Source organism: Coenobita brevimanus, chromosome 75 (assembly GCF_032717465.1).
Source record: "Coenobita brevimanus isolate Jiangsu-jjx chromosome 75, ASM3271746v2, whole genome shotgun sequence".
Lineage (NCBI taxonomy): Eukaryota > Metazoa > Arthropoda > Malacostraca > Decapoda > Coenobitidae > Coenobita > Coenobita brevimanus.
The window spans coordinates 2167371-2193201 of NC_137028.1; the positions used below are offsets into that span (position 1 = coordinate 2167371).

The following is a 25831-nucleotide window of genomic DNA, read 5'->3' on the forward strand; positions in this document are numbered from 1 at the left end:
TTATAAATCTGTGGACTCATCCTCAGTAGATTCACTTTCAGAGTCAAGGCAAACCATAGCTGAACCATTTTTCACTTTATGTGTAACTTCTGCTTCATTGACATGACTGACTGTTTCTGAGCTTATGACTCCCTTTTCTAGCTCAGCCACATCTGTGGGCAAGGATACTTCATCAGATCCATCAGATAATGTTCTGGAAAGCTGTGTTTTTGTTTCTTTGCTAATGTGAAGAATTGTTGTAGTTTGCATAGCTTTACTCTTTGCAATCCTGTCAACGCCAATGATGGGTGAAGGATTAGGTGGTGGATCTGGTGGGTCAGGAAGCTGCAGGTCTTTCTTGGTCATTTCCCAGTTTGTGCCCCGGATGTTGGCTTTGGTGAACATTAGATCTTGGTGTCCATTAATACTCCAAGATGACCCAAGTATGTCATGTACTCCACTCCTTGAAGCAATATTTAATTCCTCTATTTGTGTCCTGTAGTTCCTTGCTTCATCATTGTTACCAGTTTCATCCAAGAGTTCTGCCATGTTTCCTGCCATCAGGAGATATGTATATGCTTGTGGATAGGAGCGATTTTCATTTGAAGCTCGTGCCATGTTAAGAAAGTGTTCTGCAAACATCTGCAGAACACGGCCAGCACGGAGGTCCTTCACCTTTTGAATCTTAACGTCGAGTCGGATGGTTGGAGGGCTCTTGGAATTTTTAGAGGAATCCCTGGATTTTGTTCTGTTTGCTTGCCTCTTGCGCTTTATCCGTTCTTCATGCAGTTTTCTCTGTAATTAAAGTGAGGTTAGTGTAGAGCATTTACAAAAAAATATTCCTGGTTACTGCAGTGTGAAATTTTTCAGATTTAGTGCACTGTAATTAGTCACTGCTGTAAATATTTTATTGTTGTTGCATCCAAGCCCCCTCCCCCATTTTTTAAGGCCTTGTACACCCGCTAAAATAATTAAAGGCTCCCCATGCTTCGATACCCATTTCAGCTATCCCTGGCACAGAAGCCGTGAAAATCCAGTAACAGTTGGTACACCAAATTCACCCCCTCACACTATATCTCCCCCTTCTCCCCATCTCTCTCTCTCTCTCTCTCTCTCTCTCTCCAAATATAGTATAACTCCCGTAGCTTCATGCCGTGTACAGTACAGTATAATGAATAAATCATAGCAGTGGACATGGACATAATACTCGAAGGAAAGTCTCAAAGCATTATCCACTAGGTAATATAGAAATCAAAGTGCTATTATTTTGCATGGCATCCATTGTATCTGAGGTTACCACCTTAGGGTTTTCTGACATTTTGTGACACAGTGACAGCCATCATTAGCATTTAAAGAATGGGTTGATGGCAAACACACATAAACACATCCTCTTCCAAAGAACTATACAGTAAGACCTCACTATAATGAACTAATTGGGGCCCAAGGCATTCTGAAAAATGCGAAATTCCGATAAATACGACATCTGGACTTCCCCCTGCTAACCTGGACTTTTTCCGATATATCAGACATTAGTCCGGATCGCACAAACGGTTTTTAAACTGTTTTGACTACCATTGTGGTACTGTACTGTGTTATAACTTCACTACATTAATTAAGTGGTATAATATATATAATAATACTATACTGTACACTGATAAACATTTCTTTTATATACTTTATTGTGGTGAACATAGCTGAAGTGGTCAGGCAGTCTGGACTGCTTCTGGCTTTATCGGACTTTTTCCAGTATATAGGAATTTAATCTGGTAGTTCCTCGAGTCCAATAAAAGCGAATTCCAGTCTATCGAAGTCCATTATATCGAGGTTTTAATGTACTACAGTATTACCAGTATATCTCTAAGCTGCCTCATGCTGTTTCTTACATCAACTTCCTTCCCCTTTAGGAATTTTAAGTTTTATTATTCCCTTCTTAGTATCAGTCTTTAATATCCATTCTCTGTTATCAGCCACTTTCTTGTAATGTTCTGTCATTTTTTACTATATGTATCGTTATAGGAAATCTTCAGTAACTGGATCCAGGCTTTTTATAGGGCCTGTCTTTTATCCTCAATCACACCGATGATCCTGCATCATGGCCTATTGTAGCTCTAGCTTTTTGTTATTCAGTTATACATGTACTATGCCATTACTTTAACCACAGACAGATTGGCAGTCTCTTGACCATTAATGTAAAGCTTTGACAAGATATCACCACTACATTATGGTAGTAACAACAAAGGAATCCATCCATCCATCATCCAATCATATGCTGCTCCATGAGGAGTGTAGGAGCCTGGGTCTAGGCAAGTTGGTCCTGACATTTAAGATGAGAATGACCAGCCTCACTCATGCCTGAGTGGCATTACATGAGCAATAAACCTCAACCATCCCTTGGATATAAACCTACATAGGCTCAGTCCAGTTGGAATGCCTTAATTACCCACTAAACATATTGGAAAATATGGTGAGCCATAGTATTCTCTGTTAACAATGCTGTTAAGATAAAGGAAGAACCTGTAACCAACAAAATTATTAAAATGCCACAAGATGAAATGGATGGACTTCAGCTGTAAATATGAACTCATTGTATTTTTCCCTTTATTCAGTAGCAAGAAAAAGGCATGTAGTATGACAGTCTTGCTTCTGTCTTTCTTTCCTTCATTCTTTCCTCTTCCTTCTGCCTGTGGGTGACTCTACACTGAGTGACAAGCCAAATGGTTTCCTGTACACCATGAAACCATTTACTACCCTGGGTGGTAACCATATAACCAAGTTTTGGTGCCTGGTGGTTTAGTGGGTAATTATTGCGCTCCAGTCGGATTGAGCCGGTGAAGGTTTATATCCAAGGGGTGGTTTGGGTTGATTGCTCATGTAATGCCACTCAGAGATGAGTGAGGCTGGTCGCTCTCATCTTAAATGTCAGGACCAACTTGCTTAGCCCCGGGTTCCTACGCTCCTCTGTGGGGCGACATAAGATTGGATGATGATGATGATGATGTTTCATTAAACATTCAGTGCACTAAAAAGCACGTATTAGTATAATTAATAGTGCAAGATAACGCACTAGGTGCAGTTTCATATATGTTTATCATCATCATCATATATGTTTAAATTATGCTAAATGATGTTCCAGTGTGCAAGAAATTGGGATTTCCATGCTAACATTGCAACGCTGACACTACACACTACAGAGTATTCAAACCTAGGACTCATATTCAAAGTGGCTTTTGGTTCTTTCATTACACTTCATAGACAGCAGTTTATTCTGCACATTACACAACAGCATCCTGTTTTGTAATTTTTATGAAAATTATGTTGATACTCGAACTCTCTAAGTAACATAAAAGACTGACAGTTACTGTATAGACAAAACAAATTGCTCAGTAAGCGGTGCTATGAAGCCTCCAGTGCCACAATGAATACTGACCTAAGGCTTAGCTGATCAGGGATACCAACCTGGCATGTTAACTCAGGAGTTTATTTTCAGATCTCTCGTCTGGTGTGTCAAATTTTATCATGCCAAAAGAGTGCCAATATTTTGTTTTAGTGGGTGTATATGCTTCCTCATTTCATCCTCATTCACTTGATGGAGCTTTCCATGCGACATGAATTCTGGTAGAATTTCTATTCAAAGCTTGAACCTTTAAGTCATTTTGTAGGGCCTCATCCCAAGTGTGCTCAGGTGTAACTCTTGGTGCTCTTTGCCCTACGTTCACACTCATAGAACGTTTCACCCAGTTCTCATCCCCCATTCTCTCCACATGTCCGTGCCATCTCCATTTCCCCCATATTCATCATGTCACCAGTGCCTCTAGGACCTAGTCATTAACTCAGCTGCTTGTTCCATCATTCTGGAAGCATTAGATATCGACCTGGCTATCCTCATCTCTTTGTTTACAGACCTACACATATCCTTCTCCCACTGCTAATTAAGTTTCATATATACATACATACATACATACATCATCTAATCATCTGTTGTCCCATGAGGAGCGTAGGAGCCCAGAGCTAGGCAAGTTGATCCTGACATTTAAGATGAGAGTGACCAGCCTCACTCATCCCTGAGTGGCATTCCGTGAACAATAAACCCCAGCCACCCATTGGATATACACCTACATAGGTTCAATCCGGCTGGAGCGGTTTAATTACCCACTAAACCACTAGGAGCCATAGTTTGGTTATGTGGTTACCACCCAGCATAGTAAATGGTTTCCTGGTGTACTGAAAATCACTTGGCTTGTCACTCAGTGCAGAGTCACCCTCATACAGAAGGAAGAGGAAAGAAAGAAGGAAAGAAAGACAGAAGAGGAAGGAAGGAAAGAAGGAAGGAAAATAGAAAAGAGCTGTCACCCAAGAGCACCACTACATCGAGTGAGTGAATGGTGAGTACCCCCACCTACCACTACACTATCATATAACATTACACATCTAGCCATCAGTCACTGTTCATCACATTACAGTACGTATATGAAGTCATTCGCACTCTTCATTTCCCAACCATTCATCCTCACAATGCACTCAGTGACCTTATTCCCATAAAAGAACACAACTTTACTTTTTGTTAAATTCGCGTATAGATTTTAATTCATACACACACCCTTAGGCTCATTCACTAAGCATTGCAAGTCCCACTTATCTTCAGTTAATACTGCATTGTACAGTAGTGTACAACAGTGCAGTACTGTGTACAGTATTAAGTATTAATTTGGTGAACCTCGCTTGTGAATTATTAACTTCAGATTAGTGGAAATGTTAGTTTTATATGGTGTATGTAAAAAAACAGTTGCTATGATGATGACAATGATGATATAGAACTAGAAAAATTTTCTTGCAAAGTTACATTTCTTTGCTAATACATAAACTGAAATATATTCACCTTAGTCTCTGCCTCCCTCTCTTCTTCAGAGTCACTGTAAAGAACATCTTCTCCTAAATCAGGTTCCTGGAAAATTAGTGAAACTTAATAATTTTTCAGAAGAATAGATGTCGGATGCATATGCCAAATGCACATGCGTTTGTTTATGTCATACAAATACCGTAATAAGATAAAATGTAGGCGATCATTACTAAAAAGAATTTGTGCGGTGGTAGTAGATGGTAACTTGCCATATGCTGTTGTTTGGATGGGTATTGGGAGTAATGCATATCTTTTTAGTGTACAGTATTTTCTATATAGTATGGGGACACAAGAGGTGCAGTGTTGTCAAAGGTAGGCTGTGGGATGTGGTTGTTTTCAGGTGTGCCATTTGTTGGAGTGACCATGAGGGAGAGGTTTAAGTGTCATAGGATAAAGTTTGCAGATATGTCTTTGGAATGTGAAGGTTAGAAGTGGATGGATGAAGTTTAGGAACTGTTTTCTTTCTTGTCTTTGAATGGATCCTCAGTTCACACTTAATGGATGGTTGTATTCTGCATGTTTGAGAATGTGATGCTTTATGGTAGTGAAACTTTAGGGGAATAAATAATGTCAACATCTGTACATTGGACTGTACAGAGATGAGGATGAGTAAGTGATTGTCTAGTGCTTCCATCACTGACAGACTTGCCAATGAGCAGCAGAGAGGCTGGCTGGAACATCATTCCTGGTTGATATTTACAGTGTTGCTGTTGTTGTTGTGGCCATAGGCTCATCAGGGTGTGAACCTGTTGGGCTGCAGGCTAAAGTAGTCCACTGTCCTCTTTTGGAGGAACAAAGGAGTAGTTGAGGGACATTTATATAACTGGGCAGCCCTAGTCATTCTAGCACCACCACCTGAAGGCATCCTATTTCAGCCTTATTACAAGAGAGCGTGCAAAATCTAGTGTAGAGTCCTTCCACCCAGTATGAACATAGTAAACTGGGCTGTGAGAATAGCAAGCATTCACTCATTAACCATTTCAGATTTTGGGGAGATGAATGATGAATATTATGTATAGTGGATTTCATAGGCTCACTCTCTTGCATTCTGTTGTATTGCTTCTGGATCTCATCCATTAGTCTGTAATAATGGTATGTTGAGTAGAGATAGTCATGATGATGATTTACAAATATCAGTATCTTTTTGGGTGTAATGATTTCCTTCACTTGGAATAATGGTTTAGCAATAGCCAAAATAATGTTCCCAAGTGTGCCATTGAAAAAATGGAATGAGTGAGAGATAATAAAGCATGTATCAGTCAGTCTGTGGTGGCTGTTTGGTACGCTGTAATTGTGAACCAACCTTAGTGACTGTGCTGCCTCCAAGTTGTACTAGCTGTGGGTTGAGTTCATGGATGCCAAAGGTCTCAGCTGTAACGAGCTTGTAAAGTTTTACAATGTCAAGAGTCGGGTAGAAGTCACTTGCAGTCCTCATTTGTTTCATTGTGTGCATCAGGTATACTGGCAGGTTCTCTTTGATTCTTTTCACTGTGGCCTGGAAAATTATTACAGTGTGTGTATATATATATATATATATATATATATATATATATATATATATATATATATATATATATATATATATATATATATACATATACATATACATATATATATATATATATATATATATATATATATATATATATATACAGTATATCACACACACACACACACACACACACACACATGATCATTCTTGTGAGTGTGTTGCCTTACTCATAGAAAATATTATAGTAAATTGTTTTGTAAATGAACATGGCAGCCGTTATTATTATCTCCATGAGTGTTCAGCACATATTTAATTCAGCTCTCACCGTATCAAATTGACTTGCACCCTCACAAAGAAACTGCACAGAGTGTAAAGTGATTGTTGTTGACAGAGAGGATGATGGATTGTTATGTGTTGGTTAATGAAATGATACTTGAATCACCAAAAGAGTTTTAGTACCTATACCTGGATGCAGTGATACAAAAGAGAGGTAAATGTACAGTATGAAGGTAGTGGAGAGTAAATGACTCAAGAATGATATGGAGATGCAAAGGACAGTGAGTACACTGTTTTTATTAGTTGGCATGAGGCAGAATGTTTCTCTTCATTAGGCATTATGGACTACTTGTTTTATTGTGTGAATGGATTGTTATCCAACTTTTTATGACCTGTTGTTCAATTTCTTGATCCTTCCCACTCCTTTTACTGATGGGAAGTAGGATTAGGTTAATGATGATCTGTGAGCTGAATGCTCACTGAAATTGTCCAGTCACTTATTATACAGTCCTTTGAAATTCTCAGCTCCTTTTCACAGGTGTATGTCTAGCATGCTATGAGTTTCATTGATTATATTGCTAATGCAGTGAAGGAAGAGACCATTGTACTGACTTTCAAATCATCCACACTTCTCTGCACATACTTCATCCTTCCATTTCTAGCTGCCTGGAATGGATTAATTTCTGCAAGTACAGAGTGTGGTTAAAATGGACTATTGATGTAAATAATATTACCTGCAGTTGGCGTAAATAACGCCCAGGTATGTTCTCCATCATATTACATTTGTCGATGAAATAGTGGGGCAGATGCTCAGTAGAGAGGCTGGTGTAGAGAGTCTTAAAATATTCCTTGAGCTTATTACCCAACCGAGCTTCATGCCAGTCCTTGAAGTTCTGCTCACACATCCAGAAGAGAATGTAGCGTAGATGCTGATTCTTTAGACCTGGCACATCACCCAGATGGTCACGCATCAAGTATTCTACCAGTAATAGAAGTCTGGCCTGTCAAAATATTAATGACATTAAAGGTTTGATGCCACAATCTTAAAGTACTGTACCGTAATTGCATTCCACTTGCCTATCATTTGGCTACCTGTTCCCCCAAAATGACAATCCAGAATTATTTCTGTATCTACTGAAATATATTATATACTGTATACATTAAACCTGTTAGTTTTAATTATGTAACAGTAACCAAATTAACCCCTTCATCATGAGAAGTCACTTGCTCTGAATAATATTTCTTCCCAGTAGTGAAGTTCATGTTAAAAAAGACAACAAATTCATGGAAGGGCTATTGAGTATGAATTCTAATCCCATTACCATGAAAATGCTGATAGGTTGAAGAAAATCATCTGGCCATAGCAAGAATGACAAAGACATCATCATCATAATAGACTTAATCATTCCCTCCATCTATCTGTAAATTACCAGATGTCTTAATTGCATAAGGGTTGGCCACAAACAAATGGCCTTAACATCACCCTGTCCTTTGCCATTTGACTGCCCTCTCTTCAGCTTATACCCAACTCTCATATATCTCTCCACTCCATCCCTCTATCTCATCCTTGGTCTCCCTACCCCTCTGGCCCCATCCCTCTCTCTCACATATACTCTTCTAGTCAGTCTGTTATTGTTCATCTCACCGCATGGCCAGACCATCTCGTAGTATTTTCCGAACACTTTTAATTGTGTCCACATTAGTACCACAAAGCTCCTTCTCTTCCTCATTTGTCTGTCTGTCCATCTCTTTCTCCATGTAATTGCAGATGCTCCTCTCAAATGGTACTGTATTTAGTACTTTTGAGCAGTAACGTGTGTGCTGCATACTTTACCTGTGTGTGTCCAAGACTGCGAAGAAGGATTTGTTCTCCCTTTGTGAACTGTAGTTGCCATTCAATTTTCATTACACGATTTGGCTCTTTGGGGTTGTAGTGGCCGATTGGCACCAGATTGCAACCCATTTGTACAACCTCTTGAATGTTATGATCCTTAGGCCATCTGAAATAATTGTAAACTATTTATTGTTCTCAGCTAATTTTTAAGTGTTTGTTGTAACCACACTCCTTGGCAGTGTGGAAGGCTGAAATGATCCCCTTAAAATGACAACAAACCAAAAGATGAACTGTGATCTTTATGGCTGTGTAGAATCATGTTGTTTAATTTCCAGACTTTACACTCCTTCGTCTGTCTTTCATTCCATCATTCTTTCCCCTTTCTTCTGCCTATGGGTGACTCTACACTGAGTGACAAGCCAAATGGCTTCCTGTACACCAGGAAACTATTTACTATGCTGGGTGGTAACCATATAACCAAATTTTGGCACCTGGTGGTTTAGTGGGTAATTATTGTGCTCCAATCAGATTGAGCCAGTGAAGGTTTATATCCAAGGGGTGGTTGGGGTTTATTGTTCACATAATGCCACTCAGGGATGAGTGAGGTTGGTCACTCTCATCTTAAATGTCAGGACCAACTGCCTAGCCCTGAGCTCCTACGCTCCTCATGGGGCGACGTAGGATTGGAAGATGATGATGATGATGTTTAAAAATTGATACATAGTGGGGATTAGGGTGGTTACAAGTGAATTATAGTTAACATTACCAGCAGCTGCTCAAAAATTTCCTAGGATGATACTGGGTTGTGTGTGGGAATTGGGGCTGTAATAGGAAGAAGCTGATGGAAGTCATTGTGGATTCCACTCTTCATCCTCAGTTGATGACCATAGCAATGAGTGGATAAATGCTTACTTTTTATTTCCTAATCCTACAACCTGTAAATCCACCCACATCCAGTAAGGGTGGGTCATGGTGATATTTCTTTGGAAAAAGAAAAGTCCTGCTTAATGTGACTGGTTAGAAACTTTTTGCATGAACAGTTGTCCATGTGGTGGGATGCTTTGTATGAAGAATTAAGTGCATACAGTATGTTGATTTAGGTACTTTACTGTAGAGGAGATAAACTGATGTTGATACATAAATGATCATACATACCTGTAAATCATTTGTGTGTCTTTATCCCGGAGTTCCTTCCTCGATCTCATCTTCCACTCGAAGGAGCATTTTGGCCATTCTTTTAGAATCAGTGTTGGGATGAATTCTGTGTTGAACTTTGGTCCTATCTGGTATGGAATATGAAGTAGGATTAATGTTGGGTTGATTTCCTTGTTGAACTTTGTTTCTGTAGTATTAAAAATGAATAATGGTGACATTCTTTCATTTAAATGTATACTGGACTTATTTACCTGATTGGTTATTGGTATTACTTTACTGATATTGTTGATGTAACATGTTCCTATTAAGAGTTCAGTAAAATATACCTTGTTGATTTAGTATCCAGGTGATGTCATTTTTAGTTTATTCCTGGTGACCATAGACTCCCCCCTCCCCCCCCAGCTCAGGAAAGGCTTCTTGTATTGAAGGGATTTATAAGCACTATATCAAACCTCTTAAATTTGAAAAGTCTCTCCCATGCAGAATAAAATAATCAGGAGATGGCAGAAATAAAATTAAAAGACATCCCTTCCATTTCAAAAACTATCCCATGCTGAAGGAAACCATCAGGAAATGGCAAAAGTAAAATAAAAAGACATCCCTAGGCTTAGTGAGTAAATCAGCAAAATGTATGAACTGTACTGCATACTCACATCTTCAATCATTAGCTCACTAGCGAGGACTGCAGGGACTTGTAATTGGCAGCTGTCTATTAGGTGTTCTTTACCAATAATTTTTGTCAGGTTTTCAAACTCATCCTCAAAGCACTCAAAATATCGTTCTGAGGAAAGATAGGTTCTGCGTTCCAGTTTTGCATCAATGCCATATGCATCATTTTGTTCCCGTATCTTTATTTTCCTGTTTATGAAACAACCACTGTTTATACGTGCATTTAGAAGAACTTCCTCATTTTCTTTCTCAGATTTTTCTTCCTCTTCCTCTACAGTTATCTGTATACTGGGTGGTTTTTGTATTGTTTCAGGAGTGGATGGTTTTTGTATTGCTTCAGAAGTGGGTGGCTTTTGTACAGTTTTCACATCCTTCAATTCTTTCTCATTTTCTTCCTCATTTTCACTGTCTTCTTCCACCATAGCTAATTTTTGTTTAACCAGTTCCATTCCATCAACTACGAAACTGTTAGCAAGCCTTAGGCGTTTCATTTCTGGTCCAACTTTGGGGAATGCTCCACTTGGTCTTCTTTCCATAATGGCATTTGAATTTAATGTACTTTTTGGTGGTCCAATATCACCATTTGGAAGTTGGTTTTTGCCCTTTCCTTCCTTTAGAGGCTGTAGATTATTTAACTGTTGAAGTGTAGGATAATTTTGAGGCATAATTCCACTAAGCCGACGTGATGCCAAGTGTTGGGCTGGTGGAGAAGGTGCTGGTTCATTATCCTCATCACTTTCTTCAAATTCTGTTGATGACACTTTACGTAGTGCATGTCTTCTGGGTATAGGGTTATCCTCATCTTCCTCTTCATCTGTACAAGAACTGACGAGAGAGTTTCGACGTAGAGGTCGTACATCCACAACAGGATCAGGTTGGGATTCATCTGCTGGTTTGAGGTATCCATATATGTCTTCATATGTGTTGTGCCTAGTTACTCCAGGGATAATGTCAGCACATCGAAGTCTTACATATCCTGAAACATGCAACATTTGTGGTAAATGTCACTCACTGTGTAAACTAATTGGAGAAACAGTCAGTCATGCATTGATACAGTACCTTAATATTTACATATTAGCAATTTGAGAATCTTTAAAAATTGAAAATTTGATTCATTCATTTTTGTGTACTATCATGATCCAAAGTTTCTTTACCCCCCTGAATGGAAGAAGGTCGAAGCCAAGGTTGTAGCAAGACCAGATGATCGGACACTGCCAGTATACAAGACATAATGGTTCATGATACCGTGATTCATAAATAGGGTCGTGTGTTTCATCCGGGTGATTCTTATTATCCTAAGCTTCAGGTTAGTGAACCCCTCCATCATGAACTGGCCTGTGTTCGGTGGCCCGTCATTTCTTCAACCTTGGCTTCGACCTTCCTCCACTCAGGGAGGTAAAGAAACTTTGGATCGTGATAGTACATATATTAGGATATGGTTCATTCATTATGCATTAAGGAAAAATAAAGGATATAGGTGTCTCCTTTCTTAATTTTTTTTTAATTTTTTAATGCAAAGAAGAAGGAATCAAAGGCCAGGAGCCCACAAACCATTCCTTCCAAGAAAAAAACAATACAAAAGAGAGCCAAATTCAAGATCCGTTAATTTTGAGATGCCTGGACACACTGCGTTTTAAAGACTGGAGATCATAGGAAGTAGGAAATACAGACAGAAAGAGACAGTTCCAGAGTTGACCTGTTGCATAAATGAAGGACTGGGAGTAACGGTTAACTCTTGCATTATAGAGTTGGACAGAAGAGGAATGAGAGTTTGTTGCTAGGCAGGTGCTACACACCCGTCATAGAGGTAGGGGGATGTAAGTAGACAGTTCAGAGGAGCAGTGACCATTGAAGTACTGATAGAAAAGAGATAAAGGTGCAACAGTGTGGCGATGAGACAGAGGTTGAAGGGAGCCAGTAAGAGGAGAAGAATTAATTAGACAAAAAGCCTTTGACTCCACCCTATTGAGAAGAGTTGTATGTGGGGAGCCTCCCCACACATGAGAGTTGTACTCTACACAGGGGAGAATAAAACCTGTGTACTGTATAAAGTCAACAACTGTGCAGGGGTAAAGAAGGTACGCAGTTGGCTTAGCACACCTAATCTCTTGGAAGCAAATTTTACAAGAGATGTAATATGGGTGGGCCTACATTGCTGAAAATGACAACATTTAACAAAGTCATAACCTGAGTGAGGTGGAGGGGGGGAGAGGGAAGGGGAGGCCGAGGATGAGATGGAAGGATGGAGTGGAGAGGTATATGAGAGAGGGGGGTGTGAGTTGGGAGCAGGGCAGTGAAATGGTGGGGGACAGGGCTACGTGGAGGCGATTTGTTTGTGGCCACCCCATGTGGGATTAAGGCATCTGGCAATAGATAGATGGATAGATAACCTGAGTTCAGTGGCAGCACATTAAATGGGCCCTATGAAAGATATTTTTACCTAATCCATTTCCAGAACTAACAAGAAGTGGTGCCAAGGCACAGCAAATCCATCCCCAGCAGTCATTTTAGTGTTGACATATAAACACAATAAGATATCTAATCAAAGATGTCACGTATCAAATTTGGAGTAAATCGGGTGAAAATTGATGATTTTATGCCCATTCAGAATTTTAGGCCAGACCTACCTGACATTGACCCCCCTACCGCTAACTGGGGGGGTGACTCCCCTGATGTAATGAGGCATGTTATAAGATGCAGATTTGAAAGATGCGCCTTTAGGATTTGGGTCCATGTCAATATGACGAATCTGAAGGGAGTTATGGCCAAAAAATAATTTTTTGCCTTTTTTGGGGGGTTGAGGGGCCTACAACCAGGGCCTTGGCCCAGTTTGGCCCCAATATGTAATCAGGTGATCAGTGAGTCACAGCCCATCATCCCTGTAATTTTAGTCAAAATCGCACCAGTAGTTTTCATGTAAAGTTTTTAACAGACAGACAAACAAACAGACAAACCGAGTGAAAACAATACCCGTCCTCGAGCCCCTCCGGGGCGGGGATGGGTAACCAGATAAAGTTCATAGCCACCTTTAGTACCACATACTGCCTTTAGAAATTGCTGTAGATGAATATCATAAAATTAAGTGAAAATTATATCAGATAATAACACTTAATGTATAATGGTGCAAGTTAACAAGCCTATCTTCTCTTGTGCACTAACTTCCCCCAATGGCACTATGATCTTGCATACATAAAACATAGTGAATCTGAAGTATGTGGACTGTTATTGCATCTGATGATGAGGGATAAGTTTGTGATGGAATACCTAAATGTCTTTTGGAGTATTCTGTGCAGAATCTGTAGCTAGGACCATCAACATCTGTGTAGGTCTTCTCTTGTAGCTCAGCATACTGCTCATCAGGGTACAGGTCCACATTGTCCTGCACCACATATATCTAAGTAGGGATAGAGATTAATTAAATCTACATAGTTTCTAATAGGCCAATCATTTAAATATATATATATATTTTTTTAACATTATAAGTAGCATGTGCACTGATGCTAGGCTTTTTTGATGCTGAAAAGGCTTTTTTTAGTTAATGTGTAAACATACCATAATGATAATTTTCATCATTTACTACAGTTTGGATTAGCATGCATACCTGAGTATGGTATATACTGATTTATGTTCAGTGCTGTTATCATACTTCTTTTTTTATCCGTCCATCCATCATCCAGACCTACATTGCCCCATGAGGAGAGTAGGAGCCCAGGGCTAGGCAAATTGGTCCTGACATTTAAGATGAGAGTGACCAGCCTCATTCATCCCTGAGTGGCATTATGTGAGCAATAAACCCCAACCACCCCTTGGGATATAAACCTTCACCGGCTCAATCCGATTGGAGCGCCATAATTATCCACTAAGTTACCCACCAGGTTCCAAAATTTGGTTACCACCCAGCATAGTAAATGGTGTCCTGGTGTACAGGAGACCATTTGGCTTGTTACGTTGTGTACAGTCACCCACAGGCAGAAGGAAGAGGAAAGAATGAAGGAAAGAAAGACAGAAGAGGGAGTGTAAAGTCACCCATAGGCAGAAGGACAAGGAAAGAATGAAGGAAAGTAAGACGAGAATGGAAGGAAAGAAGGATGGAGGAGAGGAAATGGCAGACACCTGAGAGCAGCACTACATTGAGTGAATGGATGGTAAGTGCTCCCATCTACCACAGCATCTGTCAATATTGTTACTGCTGTCAGATGATAAATAATTATTCTCAGATAGATTCAGCATAGTCAGGAGCAACAGGAGTCCTTGTCAGTCCTTTGCAGGACAAAGGGCATGTACAATTTTGTTTTGAGTATTAGCCTGATCCATCCCTTGCATGCAGAGCTATGAGTTTCATTCTTCCACCTGGTTATCTGCCTGCCTTTTTTCATGCAGTCATTAGGTTGCCTTTCTGTTACCTTAGTTGTACATTTATTTTCAGTTCTCAGCAAGATATGATCTGGACATGATGATTTCTAATTCTTAATTATGGATTTCTCAAAAGAGCTGGTATTACATTTTTTTTTTTTTTCTTTAATGCTAGTACTGTTTTACCTGTAGTGGGGTAGGCAGCTCCATGTAATGTTGGTCATGGGGCTGATAGAGAACATGGGTGCCAGAAATCTCCTCTAGACCACCCATGTACATAATCTTCCTCTTAGATGGAGCTAGCTTTTTATTGAAAGCTAACTCGCGGTCTCTGATGTGGTTACTGATGTTTGCCTTCTCCCTGGTATCAGAAGATGGATTGGAGGAAGGAGAAAAGGGTATCTTAGTTAAAATAGCACAGTTGCATGTGTTTGTAGGGTATCAAAAATTATCTTCAAAGCAAACTGTATTTTGTAAGTTCTGAAATATTTATGATTTAATGATCAGCACAAAAGGAAACACACAGCCATAAAGAGAGGGTTTAGTGGAGAAACTACATTTAATGAATTGGAAGCATGTGGATTGGGAAAATTTGTGGAGTGTATACAAAAAGTTCTTGATTAGAAATGCCAAAGCTATTTGTGGTGTTGCAAGAGTATGGACTAGTATGAGAGGTACAGCTTGGTGGATCTATAACCTTGTCAGAGGGAAGAGGATTTTTTTTTTTTTTTTTTTTTTTTTTTTTTTTTAAAGGGGCAGCAGTTTAATACAGTACTATACTCTCTCTTTCTCTCTCTCTCTCTCTCTCTCTCTCTCTCTCTGTCTATTAATAAGATATGAAAGTTGAATTAGAGAGATATTTTAATTGTAGCTGATCACCTGCCTGTTGAGTTACACTGGATTCAACAAGTAAATGATCAGTTACAGTTAATAAATTAGGCACATAAAATCTTCTCTACTAAAACATGACCAGACCCTCTTCAGTAACATCCCATCTCCAGAAATTCATACACCAACAGTGAATAAACTCGTACAAAACTATTTCACATGCAGTACAATGCAGCACCTCAATCAGATCGAGTTCACTGCCTTGGCTTAGGCAAGGACACCACCCAGCCCTCCTGATCTACAGCATAGATTTGGGTTAGGTGGAGTCACAGATGACACATGCCTCACTTGTAGAAAAGGCCCACTTATCACACATAATGGAATGCTGCAAAACAGAAAGTGCACTAAGACCCAGGCATAACATCAACAGCATAGGGAACCTGTGGGCCAACCTAGAGGGGTAGTTGCTTATTTGTAGCTGAGTGCGCCTAGTCAGGCAGACTGGGGTTGAGCAAAAACTGCAACAAACTTACTTGTCGAAGTTTGCGTAGAACTGGATAGAAATAATGAGGAGGTTTAATATGAAGTTGTCAGGTCTGTTGTAGAAGTCATCCCTAATCTTTTCCAGCACCGCAACATTGAGTTCTTTTTCACGCTTCTCCCATTCCAGTACAGCCGATGTTGCCCCAAGCTCTCCCTTCTCTGATGCTCCTGTGCTGACCTAGTGATCCAGTCATTGGGATTAGTTTGAACCTAAAGCAAAATCATTGAAGAAATACAAATTGACCCCCTCATGGCATTGAAATTTTTTGTTTTGTTCAGGCTCTGGAGAGGGATGTGTTCATGTGGTGGCACCAATATGATTAGGTGGTTCTGCTGCCTGATCTTAAAGATGTCCCTAATTTCCATCCATGTCCCCCAAAAGGAGGACAGTGAATTGGCGGAAAAGAGTAACTTCAGTCTGCTCTCTACTGGGTTCACATTCAGGTGAGCCAAGGGTTGCTTCTACCCAGGCTATCACCAGACTATTTCATTTAAGTTAAGAACCTCAGATAGTGAAGAGGTTAATTAAGGATATAATTTAACCTCTCCAGGTTGAAAAATATCTCCACAGCAGAACAAAAAAAAAAAATCATTTGAAGGTAGCAAGAAAGAACCAAAAAATACGTCACTGGATGGAATATAAGTTTTTAGGTTAGTTGCAAAATTATTACCAGGTATCCAGTGCAGTTATGTAAAATTTTTGCAAGCTCTAAAAAATATGAACATCCAAGAAGTAGCATAAGCACTGAGGTCAGAATTTGCAGACACCATCATCAGGCCCTGAGAATTATGAAAAGAGAGCCAAAAGTACTGTTCTTATAATGTTGTGTTACATAGATAAAACAGAATTTAAGCTCAAGAACATGGTTTATTCATGCTTTGAGCTCTAATCATGCTGTGTTAATTTCACAGAATAACTCTAGATCTGTCAGTTTATGATGTTTAATAATTTATATTTTGAGTTGATAGAGTGTGCTTGTACAGATGGTAGGTACTGGTATATACATACTCCCTTGTTAAATTCTTAACCATAGGATTTGTTTTGCTTAATGACAAATTTTGTATATTGTAGGTGATATTCCATAGGTTGAAAGGGTTAGAAACAATCTGTGCTTCATCAGAAGGATGTACTTTAGTGTACTTGATGTTGGTTAACCCTAAATGATTTAATTCAGCTGTAGGAGATACCCTTAGACTGAGGGTGTGAAAGTCGCCTTGTGATATGAATTTTTTTTTTTTTTCCTCCAAATAGTCTTGATTCTGTATACATACATACATACATCATCTAATCCTGTGTTGCCCCTTGAAGAGCATAGGAGCCTGGGATTAGGCAAGTTGATCCAGACATTTAAGGTGAGAGTGACCAGCCTCACACCTCCTTGAATGGCATTATGTGAACAATAAACCCCAGCCGCCTCTTGGATTTAAACCTACACAGGCTCACTCCCGGTGGAATACCTTAATTACCCACTAAACCTTCAGGTGTCATAGTTTGGTTACATGGTTACCACCCAGTGTAGTACATGTTTTCCTGGTGTACAGGAAACCATTTGGCTTGTCACTCAGTGTAGTGTCACCCATAGACAGAAAGAAAAGGGAAGAGAAAAGGAAAGAATCTGTATAGTACTTACATAATTATTCTCAGTTGTCTTATCATTGTCACTGGGTGTGTCGTGTTGGGAATGCTTTCGACCATTACAGTAGTTTCCCATCCCTGAGCTGGGCTAGCTGGGGGGAGGGAGACCACCCCCCGCTTCCCTTCCGTTGGCACTCTCTTTCAAGTTGTCTTACTTAGAGCTGTATAAATTGACCCTGTGTTCCCAGGCGTTGCATATGCTTCGTTCTTGAGATGATTGTGTTAAAATTTGTGTTTGTCCATTAACCTGTGGAAATTAATTAGGATGGTTAAGAAGAGTGCACACTATACAAACTGGTATGGGTAGGATATGGTTGTAGTTGTACAAAGGTAAAGAGAGTAAGGAAGAAAAGATAGTAAAAAAGAAAGGGATATAGAAGTATCATTTTGTGAAACATATCAGGGAAAGCGTATGATAGTTAACCCGTTAACTGCGCATGGCAGTTTTTTGGAGGTGTCCGTGGTGTGCAGACATAGGGGTAAAAATGAAATTTCCCAAAGGCCAAATTTTGTCTTAGGAATTGAGAAAACACATTCCAAAGTATATAGAAACGAAATATTAGCTCAATATTTACCTTGGTAAAGCCATGGATGAACATCAAAGTGTCTGATTCTCTATTGGAATGTATGGTTTTTGTTTTCTTTTTCGGTTTCGGTTTCGGTTTTGGTTTTGAAGGCTCAAACTTGCTTGCATGGGTCGGCCTTGGTCACCATTGCACTATATTCGAAATTCATCTGCGCAGCCAGGGCTGTATTATGCAGTCGCACTCGGAACAGCCCAAGCTGTATAGAGCAGTTAACGGGTTAATTACAAGGAGGGTGCAAGGCATTACTGAAAGAAACTTTAGTTGAGGAACAGGGTGAGTGTAGAAAGGGTTGTGATGTATAGAGCAGATATTTACAATTACTGTATGTCATTAACTGAGAAATACTGTACTTTTTAAAGAATCGGAATGTGTATGTTGTACTGTATATGTTGAGAAGATGGGAAGATGGCTGTTTTAGGTAAGCTGGTAAGGTGCAAGTAAAAGGTGGGAGAGTAAGAAATAGGTGGATGAACCAAAAGGAGTGGGTAGAGTAGATTAAGATGAGGATGGGTGATGAGGCAAAGTAGGATGATTACTATCTATCTATCTCTATCTATCTATTGCCAGACGCCTCAGTCCCGTTTGGGGTGGCCACAAACAAATCGCCTCCAAGTCGCCCTGTCCCCCGCCATTTCACTCCCCTGCTCCCAACTCACACCCCCCTCTCTCATATACCTCTCCACCCCATCCCTCCATCTCATCCTCGGCCTCCCCCTCCCTCTTTCCCCCTCCACCTCACTCACATACACTCTCTTCGTCAGTCTTTCACCCTCCATCCTCTCCACACCCTGTGAAATATACTGTGTATGAGAGGCAGCAATAATAATGGGAAAGCTTGTCGTACATTTCTCTAGAATTCATTTACATTGGTGGGTGGGATTAGAAAAAGGGTGGAATGTGTAGAGAGGGGTTAACGGGATGGGCTGCCTTGTGCATGGTGAGTCAGGGTGGGAGTCATAGGTGTTTTGGTAAGGTCATGGTAATGGTATAAGAAGAACAGTGTGAAGAGGAAATCAGCTTATTCTTTGCTTGTATGTGTGTCTCTTATTTTTGGTAAAGATAATATAACCAGATTGGCACTGAATGGACCTTGCTAGACCTGAAGTGGCGTGAATGGACCAATATTGACCTGAAGGATTAAAATTAATATGATTGGCCTGGAATGGATGTGAAGGGTGTGAAGTACAATGGTCAATAGGGACCTGAAATAATCTAGTAGTCTTGAATGGGACTGAACTGGGATGATTGAACCAGATTTGACCTGACTGGGCCTGAACAGATGTCAACAAGCTTCCATGGACATAATGAAAATAACTGAACTGGAATTATTTTTGTGTTATTGGATCTGGATGATGTAAAGCTTATTGTCATTGTAGCCCCAGGCTTATCTGGATATAAACCTTGTAAGCTGCAGACTTTTTGTGCATTCCATCATCCTCCTTTTGGGTGACAATGAATTCAGGGTTACTGTATTTGCAAAACTGGACATTTCTGCTGCCTGGTTATCATGATGCCACCGCATGAAGGTGTTTATATGATAAGATCTTAATTGACCTGATTGGGTGAGTTTCAAGCGATGTATGTAAGGTCTGAATGCACCTAGAATAACGCGAAGTAACCACTGGTTGAATTTTGGCCCAGTAGGTCAAACAGGAAATTAATGGGTCGTTTGAACTCTTGTTCCTCTGAGGGTTGTCTGTGTTACGCTGGTAGTTGATCAGCGAATAAGCTTGTTAGCTGTTGGAATAAAGATATTGAAAATTTTCCCAGACTGCAGATAATGTGCGTTTGCCTAATGTGGCCTTGCGGAGCGATGATAAGTACGTCACATGCGATAACCATTATTGTTTTAGGGGTGATAACAGAGCTCTCATCATTGAAGTATCTTGGACATGTTGCCAGCATGCAGCGATAATGGCCTTTGTACAGTACTGAGAACTTGAGTGTTAGGTGCTTTATAAGCAATAGTTGAATTTTTTCTATATTTATTTATTTATTATTTTTTTTTGGCAGAATACTGTACAACATTTTAAATGTAGTTTTTGCCATTCACTCCTCCTGATGGGGTTGAGCATGACATTATAAAGTATGTGTGGATGATTTTGCAATTGTGATAGGTGATAATGACACCATACAAAGTATGTTGTCATTTCCTAGAAGTTGGTGCCATTTTGTAGCACCCACATTGTATATTTGCCTTTTTTTTTCTTTCTTTTAATGCAAGAAAGAAGTAACCAACTGCCTGGAGCCCACAAATTGTTACCTCCAAGCAAAAACAAAAACATGATTACAGAGAGCCAAATTCATGATCCATTCATTTTGAGATGCCTGGACACACTGTATCTGAAAAACTGGAGATCATAGGCAATAGGAAATACAGACAGAGGGAGGCAGTTCCAGAGTTGACCTGTTGCATACATGAAAGGTCTGGGAGTAACTGCTAATTCTTGTATTAGAGAGGTGGATGAAAAAGGAATGAGAGTTTGTTGTTAGATGGGTGCAACATGCCCACTGTAGTGGTGGAGAGATGCAAGTGGATAGTTCAGAGAGCAGTGACCATAATGATCCATTCATTTTGAGATGCCTGGACACACTGTATCTGAAAAACTGGAGATCATAGGCAATAGGAAATACAGACAGAGGGAGACAGTTCCAGAGTTGACCTGTTGCATACATGAAGGTCTGGGAGTAACTGCTAATTCTTGTATTAGAGAGGTGGACGAAAAAGGGATGAGAGTTTGTTGCTAGATGGGTGCAACATGCCCACTGTAGTGGTGGAGAGATGCAAGTGGATAGTTCAGACAGCAGTGACCATTGAAGCAGCAACAGAAAAGAGACAAAGGTACAACAGTGTGGCAAAGAGACAGAGGTTGATGGGAGACAGTAAGAGGAGGAGAGTTAATGAGGTGAAAAGCCTTTGACTCCACCTTGTTGAGAAGAGCTGTATGTGGGGAACCTCCCCACGTGTGAGAGTTGTACTCTACATGGACGAATAAAAGCTGTTTATATAGTCAACAACTGTGCAGGGGTAAAGAAGGCATGGAGTCGGCTTCATCATCAAGTTGTGTTGATCAGATGTAAGACAGAGATCTCTCAAAATTCTTTTCTCTGAACTATTGATTATTAAACTTTCCCATCCAGCTCATCAATGGTACTTTTATACTGTACAGGTACTTCTTTCTTGTCTGGTTCATCGCATACCTCCTCCTCTCACTCCACATATAGGTTGTCACTGTTAACTTAGGTGTCTGTAATCTTATCTTGCCTGCAAATGACATGGTCTGGCATTATCACTTCATCCTTTAATTTTGGAGGGTATACGTTTACTCTCATCTGTTTTTGTACCTAGGAATCTCTCACCTTATCTGTCTACATAAAATGCTTACCATTAAAATTGTTTTTATCTGTTCTTCTCATACTACTCTTAAGTTTACATTCTGTGTTCTTGTTTGGCTCCTGTATACTGATTCCGTGGTTAAAACAAGGCTACCGTGATAGGTATAATTACTGGTATTCATCTTTCTGTCGAGCCTGAACATATTTACTCTACATGAGGTGGATAGGTTAACGTAGGCCTTAGCTAACACCTACATTTCAGAAAGTCATCTAACCTAAATAAGACTGACAAGGGATACCAGGCATAAAATAAAAAATACATCATTGTGTTGTAGATATAATTTCAGCATAAAATTGAATGGGTAATGTGAATTTATTGTTTACTGTATGCAGTGCTTCTTCCTCTGATGATTTTATTCCCACAAATTCCAGACAGCACAGTATTCTCAAATTAAGGAATGATTAATAATGAAAGAATTAATGCTGTATTGTACCCCTCCATTTGCAAAATCATTATATATCCTAAGCTGAAGAAAATCATTAGAAAGGAGAATATAATGTAGTTAAAGTGACATCAATGGGCTCTAGGGACTGTCTTTAGTATTTTCTACTTTTTTTTTTATCATGTGGTTATGGAGCTTGAAGTAATTACACTTTTGATTTTAGTCACCTGTTCAGCTCTGTGATGATTTTTAACATTTCCTTCATTCTAACACCAAACAGTTTCATTCAGCATAGGAAAGATGTGCTTAGGCAGGTGTTAAACAGCCTGATGATTTGTTTATTTTATCCATTCTAGCATTGAAGTTTTTATTTAGCTTCGGAAAGACATGCTGTGGCTGAATGTGTTAAACCCATAATTTTATGACCTGTTATCTGACAGACGTTTATCTTAATACCTGCTGTCAGACCAACAGGTGTTTGTAACAGGCAGAAATAAAGTAAAGAATTTTCGGTGTTACGTAAAAGTGGTAAGTGGAGATACCCACCATCCACTCAGATGATTAAATGAAGCCTTCAGGTGACTCTGCACTGAGTGACAAGCCATTTGATTTCATGTAGCCCAAGAAGCCATTTACTGGTCAACCTGATGTGGCCCATAAGGGTTTGCAGCCAAGGATTGGTTGAGGTTTATTGATTACATAATACCACTCAGGATTATGCAACTCTAGCACAGTACGGTATTCTGTTTCAGCTCACATCAGATGACTTTGTATAGCTGAGTGAGTTTCACAAACCATAAACTCTAAAGCTTTCTCCATTTGTGCTTAGCATTGAGGGGTGTTCATTTTGGCCATCAGTCTCCCTCCAAGGAGAAGGTCCAGTCCCACAGTGAACCTCATAATTAACTGTCAAAGATAGACTTTTTTTTTTTTTTTTTTAATGATTGCATGACTTACTTGTGAAGGTGTGAGAGAAAGCATGAGAATGAGGGACTGAGTTTGTATGAGTAAGGCAGTGAGAATGAGTAGCAAAAGTGTGAGAGTGGGTGACAGAATGAGTGTGAGATTGAAAATTGTATGAATGAGTGAATGAGAAGCCTTGTGAAAATGAGTGAGTTAGTAAATTTGAGTTTAAGAAATGTGTGAGTGAGAGTGAGTGTTAGTGCCAGTGTGAGTCAGGAAGAGTGAAAGTGAAATTGATTGCAAGAATAGGTTAGTGTGAGAAGTTGAGTGAAAGAGGGAGTGTGTGAAAGCATGATTGAGAGAGAGAGAGAGAGAGAGAGAGAGAGAGAGAGAGAGAGAGAGAGAGAGATTTTGGAAAAGTTGTACTAGATGTTAGTGTGAGATGCTGAATGAAATGCGGAGAATGGAAATTTGTGTGTGTGTGTGTGTGTGTGTGTGTGTGTGTGTGTGTGTAGAGAGAGAGAGAGAGAGAGAGAGAGAGAGAGAATGTGTGACTGAGTGAGAATGAGTGAAAGTGAGATTTTGAAAAAGCTGTACAATATGTTAGCGTGAGGTGCTGAATGAAATGCGGAGAATGGAGTTGTGTGTGTTATACATTTAGGGGTAGTGACAGTTTGATTGAGTCTGTGCTTGAATGAGAGAGAGAGAGAGAGAGAGAGAGAGAGAGAGAGAGAGAAAGAGAGAATCCTGTTAATAATAGTACTTCCAGTCATCACGATGAAAAAGTCTATCTATCTATCTATCTATTGTCAGACGCCATAATCCCGTACGGGGTGGCCATTTGACTCTGAGTTATGTGTTTTACAGGGAGGGGCACTAACCCTCCACCAACACACTTGACACGTAGGGAGCACGTATGGTTTGGTTATATGGTTACCACCCAGCGTTGTAAATGGTTTCTTGGCTTACAGGAAACCATTTGGCTTGTCACTCAATGTAAAGCCACCTGTAACAGAAAGAAAAGCAATAGGTAGTGACAGGAAAGATGGGAGAAATAGGAAGATAGGAGGGCAGGCACAGAAAAAAGATGATAAAGGCTAAGGAAGAAGTAGGCAGCACTACATCGAGTGAGTGGATGATGGTCGCCACCACCTACCACTACGAAAAAGTGAACTTAACAAAATTCCAGTTACTTTAATGTATATATAAGTGTATTTGGAAAAATTTTGCCTTGAGCTGGGTCCCAATTTTCAAATAATTTTATCCATATTTTCCCTATACCGTGCGTGGCAAAATTGAGCTTATCTCTGATGTTTATTAGTATTATTGTTATTATTATTATTATTATTATTATTATTATTATTATTATTATTGGTAGTAGTAGTAGCACTAGTAGTAGTCGTAATTGTAGTAGTAGTAGTAGCAGTAGTAGTACAGTACATGGGGAAGGAGCTAGTAAGAACAGGGCTATGGATGCAAGGAAAGGAAATCAGAAAATAAATCCAATTTTTGACCAACAATCTGATTCTTAAAGGTTCCTTTTGTGCTAATTAGCTTTAAAGTTTATTCAATACTGTCACGTCTGTCATTAATACCATTGTCACTGTTACTACCATTATTATCATCACTACTGCTTACTGTCACCACAGTCTCCGTCACTATCATTATCATCACTCTAATCCCACTGCTGTCACCACTACCACCGTTATCATTAATTTGTATCACAGCCAGCACTATCTTTGTAATACATACGATTGTCATAACCATCATAACCATGATTGTCACAACCACAGCTACTGCTACTACCAGCTTTATCATCACAGCCACCAAATGCTTGTGGATTGTCATTCTTTCTCTGTTTTGTGGAACCTGTGGAAAGATGGAAGGATCACCACTAAAACCACTACCACTCTGACGTGATCATTACTATCATCACATCACCGTCATCGGCACTGTACAGTACCACCATTACCACCACGTCCACACTCACCACCGTCATTATCACCACCACCACCAATGCCACAATAAATACAACGATCGTCATCATTACCACGGTCCTCACCATTATCCCCGTCGTTATCATCACGACTGCCAACATTACCACCACTACCACTGCCACCATAACCATTACTTTCACCTCCCACCATCATCACTACTATTACAACCTCCACAGGGCTGCCACCATCGCCATCATCCTTTGTCATCATCTGTGTTACTGTCACCATTACTTTCACCATATCATCACGATCTGCATCACTGCCACCGCCTCCACCATCGCCGTCTTTACCTCCACCAGCATCACAGTCATCATCATCATCACCATCGTTACCGTTACCATTAATTACAGTTTTTTGGCAGTTGACTGGGCACGATCCAGACTTCCGACCTTCCATGACCGAATTACACCTGAAGGTCTCTCTCTCTCTCTCTCTCTCTCTCTCACACACACACACACACACACACACACACACACACACACACACACACACACACACACACACACACACACACACACACACACACACACACACACACACACACACACACACTTATTTTTTTTTAGATCTTGTTAACAGATAACCCATATAGATATACGCAACTCTGAAAGCTATTGAAACAAAGCTGTCCTCTGTTCACTTTAAATAGGCGTAAAATTGGTATGATCAGCTAGTCAGGTCAGGTGCGGGTAAGGGGATGGGTCTGTTATGATGTGGCAGGGGTAAACCAGCTCTGCTGTCAGGCCCTGCCGGGATGTCACTGATTGCATTGCGCAGTTGACCCTTGTGCGGTGTGGTGCGGTGAGGATCTGTCCGTTCTCCCCTTTGGGGCTAAGATGCGAATGAATGTGTTTTAATGGATGAGTAAATGGGGAGTGTGTCGTCCTGTCTCGGCTACTTCCC

At 40.0% G+C, this 25831-nt stretch overlaps 2 protein-coding genes across 2 annotated transcripts in view; one reads left to right on the forward strand and one right to left on the reverse strand.

The window, feature by feature from the left end:
• On the reverse strand, positions 1–25324 carry LOC145407973 (uncharacterized). Its single transcript, XM_080278776.1, has 11 exons — positions 24890–25324; positions 16017–16204; positions 14842–15016; positions 13567–13696; positions 10287–11278; positions 9634–9761; positions 8479–8644; positions 7379–7645; positions 6176–6371; positions 4856–4908; positions 1–774 (listed from the first exon to the last, which is right to left on the reverse strand). Exons 1-11 carry the CDS (start codon positions 25322–25324, stop codon positions 1–3), a joined length of 3504 nt encoding a protein of 1167 aa, XP_080134902.1.
• Positions 1–25831, forward strand: part of r (carbamoyl-phosphate synthetase 2, aspartate transcarbamylase, and dihydroorotase rudimentary) — a 126243-nt gene that overhangs the window by 52842 nt on the left and 47570 nt on the right. The window lies entirely within an intron of this gene.

Coding starts and splice junctions, on each gene's coding strand:
- LOC145407973 (XM_080278776.1), bottom strand. CDS start 25,324: ATGGAAGGTCGGAAGTCTGGATCGTGCCCAGTCAACTGCCAAAAAACT. Junction 15,017..16,016: donor TTCTACGCAAACTTCGACAA/GTAAGTTTGTTG, acceptor TTCTGATACCAG/GGAGAAGGCAAACATCAGTA. Junction 8,645..9,633: donor GACACACAAATGATTTACAG/GTATGTATGATC, acceptor CAATTATTTCAG/ATGGCCTAAGGATCATAACA.